At 41.2% G+C, this 21,846-nt stretch overlaps 1 protein-coding gene across 1 annotated transcript; it reads right to left on the bottom strand.

Annotated features, from left to right (window-relative positions):
- Window positions 1-20,720: 20,720 nt before the first annotated feature.
- Window positions 20,721-21,369, bottom strand: LOC111914684 (uncharacterized). Its single transcript, XM_023910387.1, has 2 exons — window positions 21,084-21,369; window positions 20,721-20,989 (listed from the first exon to the last, which is right to left on the bottom strand). Exons 1-2 carry the CDS (start codon window positions 21,367-21,369, stop codon window positions 20,721-20,723), a joined length of 555 nt encoding a protein of 184 aa, XP_023766155.1.
- Window positions 21,370-21,846: the final 477 nt, after the last annotated feature.

Genomic DNA, 21,846 nt, shown 5'->3' with positions numbered 1-21,846 from the left:
TTCTTCACGAATAACACCGGAGCTCCCTAGGGCGATGAACTAGGTCTAATGAAACCTTTGTCCAATAACTCCTGAAGTTGCATCATCAGCTCCTTCATCTCCGTCGGTGCTAGTCGATAAGGTGCTTTTGCTATAGGCGTCGTTCCGGGCAACAAGTCGATACGAAATTCTACTTGCCGATCGAGCGGTAATCCAGGAAGATCTTCGGGAAATACTTCCGGATAATCACATATGACAGGAATATTCTGCATCACCTTCTTTTCCTTCTTAGCATCGATCACGAATGCCAAATATGATGTACACCCCTTGGTCAAACACTTTCTGGATTTCATTAGGGAAATGATCCCAGAACATACTCTGCGTTTGTCCCCATACACCATAAATGTCTCTTTCCCTGGTGGGTTTACCTTGACTATCTTCATTCTGCACAATATCTCGGCGTCATTGGCGCTAAGCCAATCCATTCCCAACACGATGTCGAAACCATTAAGTTCTATAGGCAATAATTCCTCGTGGAACTTATTCCCATTCAAGTCAATTAAGATATTTTTCATACGATGGCTAACAGGTACAAACTTGCCACTAGCAACTTCGACTAATAAAGCATTATCTAGTCTATCAACAGGCAAAGCTAGCTTTCTAACAAATTAATGCGAAATAAAGGAGTAGTTGGCTCCATAATCAAATAAAATTTGGGCAGGCAATTTGTTTACGTGAAAGGTACCTGAAGCGACATCAGCTTCATCTTTGGCAGCTTCCAGTGTCATCTGGAATGCTCTCGCCTTCGGCCTTAGTGGAATGTTGGGTTTTGCTACCTCCTTCTTCTTCGGACAATCTCTTGAGATGTGCCCTTCCTCACCACAACCATAACAAAAATTCTTGGTGAGGGTGCAATCGTTGGCATAATGCCCTGGCTTTCCACATTTGAAGCATGTGGCCTCCCCACTACACTTCCCATGATGCTTCTTTTTGCACTTGTCGCACCATTTTTCCTCTACCTTTCCTCCACTTCCTCTCGAACCAGATTTCGAGAATTTAGTTTTCTTGCTGGACCCTGAAGATCCATCGATTTTCCTCTTTTCACCCACCTCTGACCTTTCCAGACCTTTCTACCTGATCTGGGTCTCAACATTTCTAGCAGCCCAGATGGCGGCTTTCAATGTGGTTGCTTGCTTAACCATTGGACCATAGTCCGCTGGTAGTCCATGGGCAAACTTGTTGACCTTAGGGAGTTCTGTTGGTACCAAATATGGGATAAACTTCATCTTTTTTGTGAAACTAGCAGCGTGTTCAGTAATGCTCAATTTCCCCTTCTTTAAATTCTGAAACTCATTACTGATTTCCAGAAGGTCCTGCTCGGAGAAGTATTGCAGTTTTAGTTGTTCCACAAAGTCTTCCCAAGACATTTTGCTTGCTTCTCCCTTGGGCATAGAGTCAGCTAACAACTTCCACCAACTAAACACGCCAGATTTTAGCAGAGGGATCGCAAGAGCGGTCTTCTGCCTGTTTCTGCATTCACAACTTTCAAACATGGTCTCCATTTCGGAGATCCAGTCCATAACTTGCACCGGCGTCGGGCTTCCGGATAGACATGGTGGTTTGGATGCCATGAAATCCTTGTACTTGCACCCACGACCATCATTTCCTCCATACTAGTTGTTGTGTCTAACCACCGGTTGCTCGTCTTGACCAACGATCCCACTAAAGTTTCCTCCTTCAGACTACCCTCCATTCTCCTCGTGCTCTTCCACTTGAATTGACGGTTCTTCACGATTCTGCCTAAGCAGACGTCTTGTTTCTTCCATCTGACGATCCAACATCGTTTGAATCATCATTTGTACACCAGCCATTGTTATTGGCCCAGGTGCTACTGCTACGACTGGTATTTGCTCAATCACTGGTGGTTGATTTCTGTTTTCATCCGCGTTTCCAACTCCGCTTCTTGTTCTCACCATTTTTGATCTATACGCCGAATAAGGCGAAATTAGATCCTCATTCACGGTAGATATTCAAATCATCCTTATCACTCTGAAACGTTTACATGTTAGTTCTAATATCGTAACCATACACTTAGAATCCTACACACATAAGGTTTCCAGATCCGGTCGGCAACAGACCATAGATCCGAACAATTAATATCATATATGGCAACATATAATATTTAGCACAAAAAAGCATTTTAGACAACATTCCGAAAATAAACTAGTGCTCGTGTCTGAAATATAACAGACACACATCTAACAACCTTCACTTAGCATTCTAAGTTTAAGTCTAGAAATCCTACAAATTCTTAGTTCGCTTAAACTAATGCTCTGATACCAACTGTGACATGCACAAAATATCGGCCAGAAAAGACCGGTTTCATTTATGCTTTTTAAACATTTTTAGAGTAAATCCTTTTGATTTTTAAAAGAGATGCGGAATTTGTTCCCAAAAACAAAACATGATAAAATAGATTTTTATCAAAACATTTCATAAAGAAATATGATTTCATTTCATAATCAAAAATCGGGATGTCATGTTCCGATACAGATCATAAAGCATAAACGATAACATTACAAGTCATTCAACAAATATATACATATACAGACTTGTAAACAAAACAACTTGATGATTCATCCATCTTATGCCCTTGCACCACTTCCTGTAATATAAATAAACTGAGTGGGTCAGGCTTGGGAGCCTGGTGAGCATATAGGGTTTTCAACCCACAATAAATAATTTTATTAATTTCAACAATCAACAATAACCCGATTACCCATTCCTGTTATCCTCACTTTACGTCCCTAAAACAACATCTATTATAAGGAACTTAATTTAGGATTTTTCATCGGGACGGACATTACTGCAGAGGGGCTTCGTCTATAATAAGTGTCCTAAAGGCAACCATCTGGGGGATAGAGTACACCGGTGAACACATCGTTCACAACACCTACAGGTTATGAGCCTGCTAGCGTTCCACAAGACTGTCTAGAATAGTCTGTGGTCGTCATCCATACTCTGCTGAATGACTAGAATAACCCCAACAACGAGGCCTCTCATCAATTTATTTTATTACACACCAACTGTCTACCCATGTTCTACCCAACATATTAGTAGATAAAAATATACATGTTTTATACATAATTTTTAAAAGAAAAACTGTATAGCATGCTCTTTCAATACTCCATCCAAATAGCAAGTAATATGTCTACACATAAGAAGAAATTTCAACGAGATTCATATAAGTCTATGTGTTAGAAGGTAATAATAATACCCTCACACAACCCATATTCTTAAATATATGCAACGATTACTTGTATAATATCGTGTATTGAAAGGGACTATACACTCACTTGATCAGAAGATGGTCAGGCAACACTAAGACTTGCAGAAGTAGTGTTTCTCCGTAGATCTGGAAGATCTTCACAAAAACCGGGCTCCTCACGAGCAGGGCTTCGGCTCGGAAATCTCACTTCTCGGGATCCTCGGGACTTCGGAACTTGCTTCGGGGCTTGGGAATGATACCGGGGCTTCGGGATATGATTGGCACACAAAACGAGGCAAAAACTAGAGAGATGAAAGAGTTTGAACAAGAGAAAATGGTTGATATCGGTTTCTATTTATAGGCTGCTGGGTCTGGGATTACGTTGGGCGTAATTTCTAATTACGCTGGGCGTAATCTCCAAGTACGTTGGGCGTAATTTGGTTACGTTGGGCGTACTTCGACGTCACTTCATGCGTCATTTATTGGCACTTGAGTATTGGTCAGACAAGTTGCACCCCTCTGACTACGCTGGGCGTACTCAAATTACGCTCGGCGTAATTTCACTCGTCAAATTTCTAAATTGCGTAAATTTCGCATACGAGCTCCGTTTTCGACGTTCTTTATATCCACGCGTAGGTCAGACCATACTCTACAACTTTCATTTAGACTCCATCGGTTGATTTTGAATTTTATTTTTATTATTTATTTTTAGAAGGCTGGGACAGAAAAACTTCGTTATAAATTCATAACTTCTTCGTCTGACGTCCGTTCTCGCCTAACTTTACATCGTTTCGCTACTAACAACGAGATCTTCGATTCTCGTTTAGATTGTTTCGGCTAAAAACCGCTCGATCTCAAATCGTGTATTTGGGTTGCATACTACCAAGTCGAAACTTCAGAAAATAATAACTTCCTCATACCAAGTTGAAACTTCAGAAACCTCATTTCGGCCACTACAACTTCGTGCATCAATATCGGGCATAACTCACACTTTAATTTTGACGCTTATTTTATTCTTAATTCATTAAATTATAATAATTAAGAAAATAAACACATAATTAACAAATAATACATTCTTATTATTTCAAATTGGGTTATAGAGGTTAACCTAGACTATTACATTGTTAAAAATGGCAAGCCCAGAAACATGGGCATTATAGATTTGATCAAATAAGTGCTTTTGTCACTTGTCATGATGTAGCAGTATTCATTATTAAACTCAACCCGATGACCTGCTTTGCATAGTTGACCTACATTGCTGAGATTGTGCTTGAGGCGTTCTATGTAAGCAACCTTTTGTATTGAGAAGTTCCTTTTTGTTAATACATCGTAACCTCGGATGATACCATTTGCGTTGTTACTAAAGGTGACATGTCCTCCATTACAGAGAGACCTGAAATCCCGAAGGTATTCTAACCTTCCGGTCATGTGCAAGGAGCAGGCACTATCGATCAGCCACACTTCTTCTTGTTCTTCCTTGCATAAAGCCTGAAATTTACACAGTTAGTTTGGGCACCCAAATAAGTTTGGAGCCTGGGGTTACAAGTGAATTCTTCCTAGATGCATGAATAGGGGTTGCGGGGACTGGTTTTGTATCAGCTTTAAGACCTAGACCTTGGTGTTTTGAGGACTTTTGAGAGTTATGAGGTTTCTGAAAGTTACAAGGTTTCAGATGATTACGAGATTTTGGAGGATTACGAGGTTGGACTTGATATGCCCTTTTCTGATCATAAAATCCAAAGGTAAGATTTTTCTCCTTTAGCCATACACTGTACTTGGTCGGCGGTCCAGAGGGTGTGGTTTCAGGCTTTTGACCAGCCTGAGAGTCTTGATTGTTTTCCCTTGGGACGTAACACCCAATTTTGAAAGTGTTTGATTGTGTCTTTGGGGGTCGAGGTATAAGTGTAATCTGATTATTCGGTCTTTTATGGGTCTTGGGTCTTATGCGGAAGATTGTAGAGCTCGGGTGTGGAGCTGGGAGCGTAGGGTTTCTCACCACCTTTGGGTGGATATGAAGTTCGTAGGAAAAGGACTTGGAATGAGGAAGTTATAGTAATTTGGGGGTATTGGCATTATTGGTCCTTAGTGGAGAAAAGTGACAAGGAAAGTGGCCAGCACAAGAGTATGCCCAGCGTAAGCTGGAGTACTCCTAGTGTAGAGGGGATGAGGAGTCGCGGGTGTTGGAGGCGTACACCCAGCGTTTGCTCATAGGCCATAAACCCTAATTTTTAGGGTTGACTCACTATTTAAAGCACCTTAAATCCGAGGGGGTGCACCTCCCTTTCATTCTCAGAGCCTTAAACCCTAATTTTTAGTGGTAGCTTCATCCGAGAGTGTTGTGAGCTTTGTGGGTGCATTTTGGGTTGTTTTTGGTGTATTTCAAGAAGATGGAACTTGTTGCAAAGATGGGAATCAAGGATGAGCATGTGGATCTAGCATTTGGGACTTATTCTCAGCTTGATGAAGGTATAAAGCTTTGATATTTATCATTTATCTTCTTAGATCTCTTAGAGTGAGTTTTTGGACCATTTTGGTACAAAGGTGGAAGCTTTGGGGGTCAATCCAATTTCTAAGACTTAGAGTTGCCACTCTCAGTGTTAAATGAGTCCCTAAGGTAGAAAGTTGCCATCTTGGAGGTCTTAATGGGTTCATGCATGAGTTAAGACCATTTACATGGAAGAAGATTGTCATTTTTGGAGTTTGATCTTATGTGGGTCATGCAAAGCCATCAAGTAAGAAACTTTATGGTTTTAGACACTAAAGAAGACTTGGATCTGTAATTGTAGCTTCTGGAGTAGAGTATTAAGCACTTAATAGAAAAGTGGCTTAACAGAGGAGTATGTTGGGCGTACACGTAGGTACGCGCAACATACACCACCTTCAGCCAATATGCTTAGCGTACAAGGAAGTACGCCCCGCATACTCATCAGTTAGGGGCTTGGAGTGTTTTGGTCCTCAGGTTGGGCCAGACAGTGGACTGTGGGCCTTTGGGCCTTAGTGGACCATCAGTATTCTGATGTTTTGGTCCAGGAATATGTTTGGGCTTAAGGAAAGGCCCATTATAGAGGTTGGACCCAATTTGGCAAATTGGGCCATTAGTGGGCCACTAGTGGGATTGGATAGCCTACCTATTATTGGGCCTTCGTTTTGTGTTTGGGCCTAAGTTTGGATCATTCTGGGCCAGGGGTAGGGTGGTCATTTTACCCCATGTATGGATTAAGGATTATAGTATAGGACCCAATTGTTGATTCGGTATATTGTTTGGTAGTGGCAGCTCGAAAAACTGACAGGGCAGCAGCTAAGAAATTCATGCGGGAAGCTTTTATAGTGCGAGGTGAGTCTTCTCACCATACCAATGGGTCTAAGGCACCAAGGCCGACCCATTTTATGATAGTTGGTATACTTGTCATGTAGAGGTGTGTGGCATATTTATGCAGTGATACGTGGTAGAGATAGCTTTTACAGCTAATGGTAGAGATAGCTTTGTGGCTAATGGTAGAGATAGCCTTTGGGGTTAACGGCAGAGATAGCCTTTGGGGTTAACGTTAGAGATAGCCTTTGGCGCTAACAATAGAGATAGCCTTTGGGGGTTAAGGGTAAAGATAGCTTCTGTGGCTAATGGTAGAGATAGCTTTTATAGCTAATTGATCTGTATTATGTGGTAGAGGTAGCTTTTTTAGCTAGTTGATATGTGGTGTGTGGTAGAGATGGCTTTATAGCTAATTGATATATGATATGTGGTAGAGATAGCTTGTATAGCTAATATGATATGTGATTTGTGTTATGTGGATTGTGTGTGGGTTATGCTCTGGGGGACTCACTAAGCTTTGTGCTTATGGTTTACAGTTTTTGTTTCAGGTACCATTCATTTGGAAATGAAGAGCTCCTATTGATTGCAGTGCACACACCTATGATTTCCATATGGAATGATTTTGGGATAAACTCTAATAAATGATTTGCTTGACTATGATTGGAAATGTTGGAATTAAATGGATCAATGTTTTAGTTATATTAAAAATGAAATTTTTACCCTTGATTTATGGGATGTTACAAGTTGGTATCAGAGCCTTTGTTTGAGGGATTCGGACATACTTTTGAGTGTGTCTGAACTCAGACTAAGGGTTAGTAAAGATTTCAAAAGAAAAATGTTTTAAGTAAAGAATTTCTAAGAAAATAAAGGGTGTGGTGCATGCAATCAACCGAGCTCAAGTAAGTTTCCCCAGAATACCCACATTTGCTATTTGTTATGATTTTATTATGAATCTGTGAATCGTATGCTTGTTAGGGCTAGGGGAGATGCCTATATATGTTGTATGAGCTGGTAAACTTGCATGCTAGTGTTGAGTACTCAACAATATGTTGGCCTGATATGTGGTTCTTGTAGTCATGAGGATATTGGATGTCATGCTGGAATGAGAATGATAATTGGTATTTGTAACTGCAATGTGTATGTTTTGAAAATTCCATATGGTTAGGATCTTATAGCCTTAAAATGATTGACTTGTCCTTATTTCTTGTTCCTTGTCTGGTTATGGTCCTAGGGTAGGGTCTATTATTTGATAGTCTATCAGATCCTGTTCTATGCATAATTTGCATGAATAAGGCAATCGACAATGAGGTAGATGTGGATAGCATGGGTTATGGTATATGGGCTGAATGTTCTACGATAGTTTGTGGGTCGGAGATTACCATAGGGTAAGCCTAGGATGAGGTTAGTGACAGGTGTTACCTGCTTGTGGGATGTATGTGTGGATAGATTGATTTTTCTAGTGTATGCTGGTTAGATTTACCGATTACTTGAATGCTACTTGCTTTGTGCTTTGTACGAATTTTATTAATGAGAGTTAGCTATTAAGTGAATATGATAAGTCATATCTAGCACAAACTAGATAATCTCAGAGTGATGGACTTGACCCTACCGCACAACTCTTGTTTGAGTCTAACTGTTCTATGGAAGAGTCTTTTACTTGAAGGATTATCTTATCTCTACTACATGTGGCTATATTCATGAGATAGCTAGTTGACATTAATGAGAATCTTTTAGGAGATGAGGGCAGGGTGAGGTTGGGAACCTAGGAAAGCCTAGGATATGTTCCAGTGAGTTTAGTGGGGCGATTCGGTGAAGTTGGGAACCCAGGGGGAGCCTAGGAGGTGCCACAGTAGAGATCGTCTTGTTGTTTAGCAAACATTTAGTATACCGGTGAAGTAAGTGACTTAGAGGATTCAGGAGGATTGATGAGGAAAGTATGGATAGGTGTGGAAGGTAGTATTGGGCCCATAGTACTGAAAGCATAGGATCCATACTCGAATCAGTGAGAGTCTTGGAGAATCTGAGAAGCTTATGGGAAGGATAATTCTTGGTTATGCCTTGATCGTGGGAATAATTTGCAAAGTGAGGATGAGTATATTAGGATGGGACCAGGGTTTGGCCCCGGCTCCGGTGGTCAGACAGTTAGCGGAAGGACTGTGGGATGAAGTTTCATTCCAAGGGTTTGGATTGTCATTGGGATTAGAATGAGGTGTTACATCATATTCTCAGGGTGGTCGAGGTATCATAGGAGGAGGTGGTCAGGATTCCTTCAGATGTTTAAAGGTATACTATCTTCGGCCATTCCGGTGGATATTGGGTATTTGTATCGCTTGGGAATTCTGATAAGTTGGATCTCGGGTCGGTTTTCTGCTATTGTCTGGGTTAGCAAGGGTTGTCAGATGTCATTCTACATGTCAAGGAATCTTTGAGAGATCTTTAGACGGATGTATCTCACGGAGAGGATTCCGCGTGTACCATGATTGCTTCGAGTCGTGTTCGGAATATGTTCAGTGATCTGGGTTGCTATAGGTGTAGTAGGTTTCGCCAGGTCTTCAGAGATTGCCCATAGGGAGCAAGCCTGTTATATTTTCATTGTGTTCGGGTAGACGACAAGGAGGTCGACTGTCTGACGATCAAGGAGCATCAGTGAGTGCATCTACTCTTGTCATCTTCAGGGTTGGTTCAACGACTTGAACAAGGGAGTTATGACTAGTTTTCAGTAGCCTTTGTTTTTATGTTTGGAAGAGCCATAGAGATTGCCGAGGGAAGAGAGTTGTCGCTGAGGTTTGGTTAGACTATCCGTTCGTTGGACTCCGACATCTTAGTGTGATAACGCTTTTTTTAAGCGTTTGAAGTCATTGATGTTGTTGGGATACAGGAAGTGTTAGCTGGATTTTAGGAAGTGTGCTATTTGGGCAGGGATATTTTTTGTATTTGTAACGCCCCGGGTTTTCTCGATACGTTTGGTTATTTTAATTTAATTATCCTTGTAACCTTGGGTTAATTTATTTAACCAATGTCTGATTTCTTATGTTATTGGACTCTTTTGATCATCTTGTAAACTCCTTTTATTGAAGTCCATGGGCTATGGGCCCATTTGCAAACTCCATCTAGTTAATAGTACTTAATGTGTAAATTGAATCATTTCGAACACACACAAGGAAAACACTCTAAACCCTCTCTCTCTCTCAAAAATCGTCCCTCTCTCTCTCTTTGGGATCAAGAGCAGCCAAGGGGCTGTGTGGAGCTTAATTCTTGTTCATTTCCAACCTTGATTCGTATTGGTATGAACCTCCTTATCCTTTCTTACAACTTGATTCATAACCTTGTTCTAGTTTTATGATTTCATCTTCACCTCTTCTCCTTCTTATTTTATTTGTAATTGTATGTTATACATCATCTCAAGATCCTATCTTCACCCCATATATGGTGGATGATGGATCTAGGGGATTACATGTGGCAAAAGATCATGGAAACCTTAAAAGGGAGAATGATGATTTTATGTGTTTATGTTTATTTTCATGTTGATTATTATTACATCCTTGTGGCTAAATGAAATCATAATGATCCTTAACCCTTTTTAGTACCACCATTATCATGGGGACTGAATTGGGATGATGAACACATCTTAAAATGTGTTTCAAAAGGAGAAGGATGGATAAGCCAAAAAGGAATCACGGGTGGCTACGATTCTGTTTTCCATCAGATCTGTAGTCATTTTGTAAAAATCATATCTGGATCTCTAGAACTCAAACGGACCCCAAACCAGTTCCAAAAGTTCAAAAATCGAGTTGGCTAACATTCTTAAGAAGGCCAACCTCACTGATAAGGGCTTTAACTATGTGAAAGAATGGCAGCTTTGCTGTTAGGTCTGATCCGGGTCTGTTCTGATATGTCATTTTGTTTTCATCATTTCTAAGTCTTGGAAAAGGATCCAGAGTGATTCCAAGTTTCTATATGTTCCTTATATTATGAATTTAAGATCTGGAGAATATGGGGTGTTATTTCCAATTATAAATTGGTTAGAATGGATCCACACTCTAGGTCAGTGGGCAGTCACCAGCTTTTGCTAGTGCTGTGATTGTCCACAATGTGAATTTTATATCTGGAGTTTGAGAGATGATTTTAATTCAATTCCAACTCTGAGACTTTCACTTGTATGTCCTTTACTTCTATTAATTTTCTTTTGGACGAATTTTACTCACAAGTTCGGTAGAATTGGCCAACATCACTTGACTGTATTGTTGGAGACAGAAGTGATACACCATTTTGTAAAATTAATATTTAATTCATATTTTTGAGTTTGAATGAGTTCTTTATAGTTGTGGAATCCAGATCAATCATAGTTTCCTATAAAATTTAGTTAAAGCTATGTTTATGTTTTAGATTTTGGAGTAAATCCGTTTTGAACAGCAGGTCTGTTTCAGAGACCTTGTTGTGATTACTCTTTTCTCAACTCATAGTTTCATTACTTTTCCTTTCTAACCTTTAGTCCTTCTTAGGTGAGGTTTTGAAGTTTTCTCAAGCTTGGTAGCATTATTTGATTGTTAGCCATCCTTAATACTCACTCAAGGTGAGTTCTCTCAAACCGTTGTATTGATGAATTTGTTTGCTAGTTAGCTCGTGTGTGATTATTTGAATTTATTATAAAAGCATGCTATATAAGTATTGTTTTAATTCGTACATGTGCACTGTATGTAACTAATTATGGATATGGGCACACCACCAAAGGATACGGATTTACCGGTGCGGTGGGTAGGTAAGATCACCAACGTAATACTCTTCGTGAGGTCCGGTGATTAGGGCCAAATGATACGGGATCTTCCCGGTGCGGTTCAAACCTACAAGTCCTTCTCGTAATATAGACATTGATTCGTTCTTTGCCTTTCTCATTATAACTGGAAAATGGATTAGGGCTAGTAAATATGAATGTTAGTACAATGTCTGTGTTTGAATTCACTAAGCTTCGTGCTTACCTTTTTCCCTTATAACTTTTCAGGTGTTAAGATTAAAGAGGCTAATGCTTGACATGGAGCATCGGGACATCGCTACTAGTTATTTTGTTGGGACCTTATTATTATTATTACTTCCGCACTTATTTTATATGATTATTAAGTTGATGGATTATGTTATGACTATTTCAGTTGTTTTAATTTAATTTAAGATGGGTTTTAAAAGTTTAAAATTTTTGCAAAAAAAAATTGGGTGTCACAAGTTGGTATCAGAGCCACAGTTTGAGGGAACTAGGCATTCTTGTGGATGTTCTAGACTCAAATTTGAGGCTCTATAATACTTTATTCTCTTTTTAAAAGATTTTTCAAACTTTCTGAAGACTAGTAGTGAAAGATGTCGCGGTGTGCCAGTCAGCCAGCCAAGTAAGCCTTATTTCTTATGTTAAATGTTTATGTTAAATTGTTGACTATGAATTGGATTCTACTAATCTTAAAATGCTAGATTAGACACTTATTTAATGTTAACATGTGAGAGAGCTGGAAATTTTGAAACTAGACGCGATTGCGAAATTGGAACTTGTGTGGAAGATACTAGAAGGGCCCCTACTATTTGAAACATCGGTGCCGGTTTCGGGTCGGGGCAAGGTTGACAAATTTTCGGCAAGCTGAGTGTTTCGTCTTCCTAGAAATATCTAGGCTGAATTATTTCTAAATATTTTCCTCCTTCTACGGATACAGATGGCTCCGCCTGCTCGCCTTAATCAGCTCCAAATGGAGCAAGTTAGGAATATTGTCGCTGAGGAATTCAATAACGCTTTCAATGAACTAATCCCGGGCGTGACCAATGACATAATCAACCAGGTCAAAGCTCTTCTGGATGAGCGCCTCGCAGCTATTCCCGGGGGAGCGTTATCGGGTCCGCCCGTTCGAGATTCAGCATACTACTTTGAGAAGTTCAGCAAGTGTAGCCCTCCTCTTTGGAACGGTGAATCCGACCCAGTTGCTGCTAAGCATTGGGTGTCAGATGTTGAGGGCGCCTTCATGACTGTTGGGTGTCCGGACCAGTACAAAGTTGTGATCGCCATGAATCAGCTGCGAAAAAGGGGAAAGACATGGTGGAACACCATCACCGCTCTATTAAACGAGGAAGAAGTGAGGGCCATGTCTTGGGCCTAATTTGTGGAGAGGTTTGAGGCATAATATGTGCCCAAGGTGGAGCAGCAGCGGATGCAGCAAGAGTTCATGGCCTTACAGCAAACTACCGAGTCTATTAGCGACTTGAACGCCAAGTTCTTGGAGATGCTATCTTTTTGTCCCTCATTTGCTGGGAACGAGGCCTGGTTGGTCAGCCAATACACTACCATTCTACATACCGAGATTCGGGAATTCGTTAGCATGCAGGAGTTCCCGACTTTATCCACGATCATGGATGCAGCGAGGAGGAGGGAAATCGAGTTGCAGACCCAAACCAAGAGGAAGGCCAATGACACCTCCTCCAAGACATCCGGAGATGCCCAGAAAAAGCAAAAGCAGGGTGGTAAGTCAAGGTATGAGTACAGGCCGTCTTCAGGCCAGGGCGAGAAAAATCCGTTGATATGCTACAACTGTAAAAGCCAGGGCATCATTGGAAGAATTTTAGGGCTCCCCCTGCGAGTGCAGTTCCTCAGATTACTTCTGCTGCTCCCGTCTGCTATCACTGCAACGAGACGGGACACAAGAAGCCCGAATGCCCGAAGTTGAAGGCTGGTAAAGGAAACGGGGGTACAAATCCTGCAATTGCATCATCTTCTAAGGGACCCACTATGGTGACACGAGGTCGTGCTCACCAGATGACTGCGGATGAGCCGGTGATTACCGCGACAGTGGTAGGTAAATTTCTTTTTTTTCTTTTCTCTCCTACCATTATTTAATAAATGGTAGTTAGAATTGTTTAAATGATCGTATGTGGTAAATCATGCACTTATTTGCTAGATTCCGAGCCTGCTGTTGTTATGTTTGATAGCGGTGCTACCCATTCTTTTGTATCTCGCACGTTTATTAATCGTCTGGGGTGTAGTATCGGAAACTTGGCTCGCCCAATGGTTGTCGAAGTTGCCGACAACCGCACTATTTATGTCACCGATGTCTATCGGGGTTGGACTCTCGAGTTTTTTGGAGTTGAATTCCCTATTGATCTTATTCCTATTGCGATGCGAGAGCTCTGCGTTATCATAGGCATGGATTGGCTTGATGCGTTCGATGCGGAAATCCACTGTCGTAAGAAGCAAGTTCGTGTTCGAAACCCTAGAGGTGGAGAACTTATTATTCAGGGGGACATTCCCCGCCTGGCTATGGCTTCTTGCTCTTCTGCTATAGCACTAGACGACGTTCCTATCGTTTCCGACTTCAGCGATGTCTTTCCGGAGGAACTCCCTGGCTTGCCACCTGTTCGGCAAGTGGAGTTTCGCATTGATTTGGTGCCAGGTGCGACTCCGGTAGCGAAATTTCCTTACCGCTTGGCACCACCTGAAATGAAAGAGCTCCAAGATCAACTTCAAGAACTAAGTGATAAAGGGTTTATACGGCCAAGCTGCTTGCCTTGGGGTGCTCCTATTCTCTTTGTGAAGAAGAAAGATGGATCCCAGCGAATGTGTGTTGATTATAGGGAGCTAAACAAGCGCACGATAAAGAATAGGTACCCGTTGCCACGTATTGACGATCTTTTCGATCAGCTTCAGGGAGCATCTTGGTTTTCCAAGATTGATTTACGTTCCGGTTACCATCAGATGCATGTTCGTGAAGAAGACATTGAGAAAACAGCATGCCGTACTCGATATGGGCACTTTGAATTCGTGGTGATGCCTTTTGGGATCACCAATGCACCCGCAGCGTTCATGGATCTCATGAACCGGGTGTGTAGCCTAATGCTTGACCGTTCCGTCATAGTGTTCATAGATGATATCTTAGTCTATTCTAAGAGCAAAGAGGAGCATCAGCAACACCTTCGGGAGATTCTGGAAACTCTGGCAAGAGAAAGGCTTTATGCTAAATTTTCAAAATGTGAATTTTGGTTGGAAGAAGTTCAATTCTTGGGGAATGTGGTAAACAAACAAGGTATCAAGGTCGATCAAGCAAAGGTTGATGCGGTTAAACAATGGAAGATTCCGAAAACACCTTCTGAAATTTGCAGTTTCTTGGGTTTAGCCGGTTATTACCGGAGGTTCATTGAAAATTTCTCTAAAATCGCCTTACCACTCACCCGATTGACTAAGAAATCAATGAATTTTGTTTGGGGCCCAGAGCAGCAACTGGCGTTTGATGAGTTAAGGAAACGATTGTGTGAAGCTCCGATTTTGGCCTTACCTGATGGGGTTGAGGATATGGTGGTTTACTGTGATGCATCGCTTCAAGTTCTTGGTGCCATGTTAATGCAACGAGATAGGGTGATAGCCTATGCCTCCCGACAACTGAAACCCCACGAACGAAACTACCCCACTCATGATTTGGAGCTTGGGGCTGTTGTTTTCGCTCTTAAGATTTGGAGACACTATCTCTATGGAGTGAAATTTATCATATACACTGACCATAATAGTCTAAAATATTTGTTCGAGCAGTGGGATTTGAATATGAGGCAGATCCGACGGTTGGATGTGGTAAAAGATTATGATTGTGAAATTCACTACCACCCCGGTAAAGCTAATGTGATAGTTGATGCTCTCAGTCGTAAACAATCTGCCGAACCGATTCGAGCTAAGTGTCTCCGGATCACGATGGTGTCGTCTTTGTTAGATCTAATCCGGGACGCCCAAAAGACGGCAATATTGGAGGAAAACATCAGGCGTGAGAAGATTGGGAAAGGGTTGCCTAAGATGGAACGAGACGGGTGGGGTTTGCTGACTCGCTACGGTAGGGTTTGGGTTCCATATACCGGGGGAAATCGGAAAACCCTAATGGATGAGTCTCATAAGTCAAAATTTTCTATCCATCCTGGTGCTACTAAAATGTATCGGGACCTTCATGAGGCTTACTGGTGGCATGGAATGAAGAATGATGTGGCTCAATTTGTGGAAGAATGTATGACATGTCGGAAGGTCAAGGTGGAACACCAGAAACCGCATGGGAAGTTGCAACCATTGGAGATTCCTGAATGGAAATGGGAGCATCTAACCATGGACTTTATTACAAAACTTCCTAGAACTGCCCGAGGATCAGATATGATATGGGTGATTGTTGATCGTTTGACTAAGAGTGCTCACTTTCTGGCTATAAAGGAGAGCTCATCGGTGGAGAAATTAGCCGAGATCTTTGTTCGGGAGATTGTCTCATTACATGGGGTGCCCGTTTCTATCGTCTCCGATCGAGACACCCAATTTACCTCTCGGTTCTGGAGGAAGTTTCAAGAGGAATTGGGCACACGATTACATTTTAGTACCGCCTTCCATCCGCAGACAGACGGGCAGAGTGAGCGGACGATTCAGACCTTGGAGGACATGCTTAGGGCGTGTGCGATTGATTTTGGGGTAGTTGGGATGACCATCTACATCTAGCTGAGTTTTCTTATAACAACAGCTATCACTCGAGCATTAAAATGCCTCCGTATGAAGCCTTGCACGGGAGGAAGTGCAGGACGCCCGTTTGTTGGGGTGAGGTTGGGCAGAGGGTACTTGGGAGTACCGATATCGTGCTACAGACTACGGAGAAAATCCAAGTGATTCGGGATCATTTGGTCACAGCGAGCAGTCGTCAGAAAAGTTATGCCGACAAAAGATGCTCCAATCTTGAGTTCCAGGTGGGAGATTATGTGTTGCTTAAAGTCTCCCCCTGGAAAGGTGTGATTCGATTTCGGAAGCGGGGAAAGCTCGGACCCCGATTCATTGGACCCTACAAGGTCATAGCTCGTGTGGGGAAGGTGGCTTACCGTTTAGAGCTTCCTGACGAGCTTAGTCTAATTCATAATACATTCCACGTGTCTCAGTTACGAAAATGCGTTGTTGATGAGACCGCCGTGATACCACTGGAGGACATACAAATTGACGAGCATCTCAATTATGTTGAGAAACCAATCGCTATTTTAGAACGAAAGACGAAATCTCTCCGCAAGAACACTATAAACCTGGTTAAGGTGCAGTGGCAACATAGGAAGGGTTCATAATGGACTTGGGAACCAGAATGCGAGATGCGGGCTCATTATCCGGATCTGTTTCTAGGTGTTGACTTCGAGGACGAAGTCCATTCTTAGTGGGGGAGAGTTGTAACGCCCCGGGTTTTCTCAGTACGTTTGATTATTTTAATTTAATTATCCTTGTAACCTTGGGTTAATTTATTTAACCAATGTCTGATTTCTTATGTTATTGGACTCTTTTGATCATCTTGTAAACTCCTTTTATTGAAGGCCATGGGCTATGGGCCTATTTGCAAAGTCCATCTAGTTAATAGTACTTAATGTGTAAATTGAATCATTTGGAACACACACATGGAAAACACTCTAAACCCTCCCTCTCTCTCAAAAATCGTCCCGCTCTCTCTCTTTGGGATCAAGAGCAGCCAAGGGGCTGTTTGGAGCTTAATTCTTGTTCATTTCCAGCCTTGATTCGTATTGGTATGAACCTCCTTATCCTTTCTTACAACTTGATTCATAACCTTGTTCTAGTTTTATGATTTCATATTCACCTCTTCTCCTTCTTATTTTATTTGTAATTGTATGGTATACATCATCTCAAGATCCTATCTTCACCCCATATATGGTGGATCATGGATCTAGGGGATTACATGTGGCAAAAGATCATGGAAACCCTAAAAGGGTGAATGATGATTTTATGTGCTTATGTTTATTTTCATGTTGATTATTATTACATCCTTGTGGCTAAATGAAATCCTAATGATCCCTAACCCTTTTTAGTACCACCATTATCATGGGGACTGAATTGGGATGATGAACACATCTTAAAATGTGTTTCAAAAGGAGAAGGATGGATAAGCCAAAAAGGAATCACGGGTGGCTACGATTCTGTTTTCCATCAGATCTGTAGTCATTTTGTAAAAATCATATCTTGAGCTATAGAACTCAAACGGACCCCAAACAAGTTCCAAAAGTTCAAACATTGAGTTGGCTAACATTCTTAAGAAGGCCAACCTCACTGATAAGGGATTTATCTATGTCAAAGAATGGCATCTTTGCTGTTAGGTCTGATCCGGGTCTGTTCTGATATGTCATTTTGTTTTCATCATTTCTAAGGCTTGGAAAAGGATCCACAGTGATTCCAAGTTTCTATATATTCCTTATATTATTAATTTAAGATCTGGAGAATATGGGGTGTTATTTCCAATTATAAATTGGTTAGAATGGATCCACACTCCAGGTGTGTGGGCAGTCACCAGCTTTTGCTAGTGCTGTGATTGTCCACAATGTGAATTTTATATCTGGAGCTTGAGAGATGCTTTTCATTCAATTCCAACTCTGAGACTTTCACTTGTATGTCCTTTACTTCTATTAATTTTCTTTTGGACGAATTCTACTCACAAGTTGGGTAGAATTGGCCAACATCACTCGACTGTATTGTTGGAGACAGAAGTGATACACCATTTTGTAAAATTCATATTTAATTCATATTTTGGAGTTTGAATGAGTTCTTTATAGTTGTGGAATCCAGAGCAATCATAGTTTCCTATAAAATTTAGTTAAAGCTATGTTTATGTTTTAGATTTTGGAGTAAATCCGTTTTGAACAGCAGGTCTGTTTCAGAGACCTTGCTGTGATTACTCTTTTCTCAACTCATAGCTTCATTACTTTTCCTTTCTAACCTTTAGTCCTTCTTAGGTGAGGTTTTGAAGTTTGCTCAAGCTTGGTAGTATTATTTGATTGTTAGCCATCCTTAATATTCACTCAAGGTGAGTTCTCTCACACCGTTGTATTGATGATTGTGTTTGCTAGTTAGCTTGTGATGTTGAAAGATTGAGGGGTACCTCAGATGAGTGGGCAGGAGGGGTGTGTGGACAGCCAAAATCAGTCGGAATGTCATGAGTGCCTTCCTGTTGAGAGGAGGCACTGACTTTGGTTTTCTTTTTGGTTTTGGGCTTTTTGGGAGATGCCTTTCTCTTGGCTGATTTTTTGAGTTTTGGTCCGGACATGTTAGGGTTGGCCTCTTTCGAAGTGGGTTTAACAGAGACCGGGGCAGGTTGTGTTGGGTTGAACACAACCGAGGTCTCTAAATGTTGTTTCAAGTTAGGAGAGTTGAAAGGGATGATGGCCAACATGTGGTACGAAAGTCGTCTGACCGGACCAGAGGAAGATTGGTCTGGAATTCTGTAAGCCTTAATGAGTTTGAAACAAATACATACCTTCGTAGGAATGGTGCTCACCGGAATGGCGACATTTAGTTCCTTGAAGATTTTTTCGATCGTCAGGGCCCAAAATCTAGGGTTCGAAATTTCGATTGGTTTACTCTTGATGGCCAACTTGCAGAAGTCTTGCCATAACACTTCAGGAAGATCGACGCCGTTATCACGTCCGGTGTAGATGCTAAAGACAACGTTTAGCCTGTCCTTTCTCAAGGTGTCAGTTCCTCCGTGCTTGCCAGATAATCCACGGATGATGAGATACATAATAGTAGTCCAGAGCCCATAAATAGCGCTTTTCTTGAAGTCCTTTGCCCTGTAGTCTTGTGTGTAGCCAATGTATCTCAGAAATGTCTGGAACTCTTCAGTCGTCGGTTCAACTATTTTGAAACCTTTGGGATTAGGTTTGACACCAATCGCCTTGAAAAAGGTCGATTAGTAGATTGGAATGGTGCGATCTCCAATGATGGTGGTTTCCAGAACTCTATCTTCATATTTGATACTTGTGAATGCACGATGGAGGTGATGAAGTGGTAGTGGTGGATCAAGGATTTTGGTAAGTGGGATGGAGATGGGGTGATTAGCAATGAACTTGACCATTACCCTGATTGATTCATCATAGTCAAACGATTTTAGGGAGAACAGTTTGGTTGTTTCTCTTAGGAAGGGTTCTTGATCTGCAGAAGAGGATGAACCCTTAGATCCTTTTGATGACTTCTTCCTTGCAATCGATTTTCTGGGAGTGGAAGTAGTTTGGGTTGGGCTTTGTGAAGACTCCATTGTTGAAGAGCGATGAATGCTTGATGAACACGAAGAACAGTGAGGGTTTTTGGGAGATTTGCAGTTGAGAGAGCGTAAAGAGGTAAAGAGGGGATTTGAAAGGATATTTATAGGTTAGGGAAGATGGGACGGGTTGAAAAGGTAATGATGAGGATCCGAGTGTAAACGGGTCGCATTAAATGAGTTTATGCCTTTTTGGGGGGTTGAGGTGACAGGAAGATAAAAGGTTGAGTGGTTCGAAGTGGAAAATGGGAATAGCTACCGACAATACGATGTTTGCTTTTCGGAATAGTACAGTTATGGATTGAGGATCAAGGTGAAAAGGATAAGGATTCCGAAAATTAGACTTTGCTGATGGTTCATCAGAAAACCTTTTGGTTTTTGGGATGAATGAATCAGGGATAACTATTATCCGATAGGTACAAGGGCAAGTTCTGAATTTATTCTTTTGAGGCAATTCTAGAGTGCAAACTATTCCGGAGCAAGTTTGAAAATCCGGAGAGGATTTGAAATTGCAGAGCAAATTTGAAATTCTGGATCAAGTTTTGAAAATCTGGAGCAAGGTTTGAATATCCGGAGCAAATTTGAAATTTCGTAGCTTATTTGAATTTCCGGAGAGGATTTTCCGGAATTCCTTTATTGAGTGAGTTCCGAAATGATGATCTGGATGATGGTCGAACTTGATAGTCGCGATGAAGGGAATGATCTGTACATCTTAAAAACTCAAGGGACTATCAAGTTCCCTTCATCGAAAAAAAATGATCCTGTGTAGTCAGAGGGAAATTGTTTCGAAAAAAAAATTGAGTTCGGAGCATATTTTTTCTTCTGAATATTTCTATCAAAGAGAACATGTTTCCTAAAAGAATTGTGGATCAGGCATCATCATACCCATTTTGTTCAGAAAACCATTAAATTTGGTTTCGTCTAATGCCTTAGTAAAGACATCAGCAATTTCGTCGTCAGATGGAACAAAAATAAGTTCGATATTGCCATTTAGAACATGATCTTTAATAAAATGGTACCGGATGTCAATGTGCTTCGTCATGGAGGGCTAAATTGGGTTGTGAGAGATTGCAATGGCACTTTGAGAATAAAAAAAGATCGGAATGCGTTGAAATCAGTAACCATAATCCAAGAGTTGAGATTTCATCCAAAGAACTTGAGAAGTACAGCTGGCAGCAACAATGTATGCGGCTTCAGCTGTAGAGAGAGCAATGTAGTTCTCTTTCTTGGATGACCAGCTGACTAAACGACCACCTACATCCTCCTGATGTAATTTTCCTATCGAGTTGAAGACCACCATAGTTTGAATCCGAGTAGGCTTGCAGAAGGAAACTTTCATTTGCAGGAAACCAAATTCCGAGATTCTTTGTACCTTTGAGATATCTGAATATTTGTTTCACAGCCAAAAGATGAGACATTTTTGGATTGACTTGAAATCTGGCACATAAGCATGTTGAGAACATAATGTTCGGTCGACTTGCAGTGAGATAAAGTAAGCATCCAATTAGTCCACGATACTTCTTTTCATCTACAGAAACACCCGAAAGGTCGGCAAAGATTTTGTGACCGAAGCCCATGGGTACCTTGGCTGAGGAACACGTGTCCATAGAGTATTTCTTGAGAAGCTCAGAAATATACTTCTCTTGGTAAATGAAAATGCCTTTGTTAGTTTGTTTAACTTGAAGGCCTAGAAAGAAGCTTAATTCTTTGTTCATGCTCATTTGGAATCGTTTGATCATTAAGTTAGCATAATCTTCAACCATGGATGAGTCCGTAGACCCAAAAATGATGTCGTCCACATAAATTTGAACCAACATGAGATGTCTTCCATTTGATCTTCTGAATAGAGTCGGATCTAGAATTCCTCTTTGAAAGCCATAACGCTTACGAAAGTTGGTGAGGGTCTCGTACCATGCGCAAGGAGCTTGCTTGAGGCCATAGACAGCCTTTCGGAGCTTGTAGCAATAGTTAGGAAATGAGAGACTGATAAAACCGAGAGGCTGTTAAAAATATACTTCCGTGTCAAGTTCACCATTGAGGAAGATGCTTTTTACATCCATTTGGTAAACTTTGAATCTTTTGTGAGCAACATAGGAAAGGAAAATTCTGATAGCTTCAGGTTGTGCAACCGGAGCAAAGGTCTCATCATAGTCTAGTCCTTCAATCTGGGTAAAGCCTTTGGCTACCAATCTTGCTTTATTTCGGATTATGATGCCAGCATCATCAAGCTTGTTGCGAAA

The sequence above is a fragment of the Lactuca sativa genome, chromosome 7 (genome assembly GCF_002870075.4).
Source record: "Lactuca sativa cultivar Salinas chromosome 7, Lsat_Salinas_v11, whole genome shotgun sequence".
In the NCBI taxonomy this organism is placed as follows: domain Eukaryota; kingdom Viridiplantae; phylum Streptophyta; class Magnoliopsida; order Asterales; family Asteraceae; genus Lactuca; species Lactuca sativa.
The sequence above is the reverse complement of the archived record's forward strand: the minus strand, read 5'-3'. Positions and strand labels throughout refer to the sequence as shown.

Bases quoted from the DNA above. Each gene is read 5' to 3' on its own strand.
- LOC111914684 (XM_023910387.1), bottom strand. From the start codon at position 21,369: ATGGTTGAAGATTATGCTAACTTAATGATCAAACGATTCCAAATGAGC. The intron at 20,990-21,083 runs GTCGACCGAACA...ACAAATATTCAG, and splicing joins CTTACTTTATCTCACTGCAA to ATATCTCAAAGGTACAAAGA.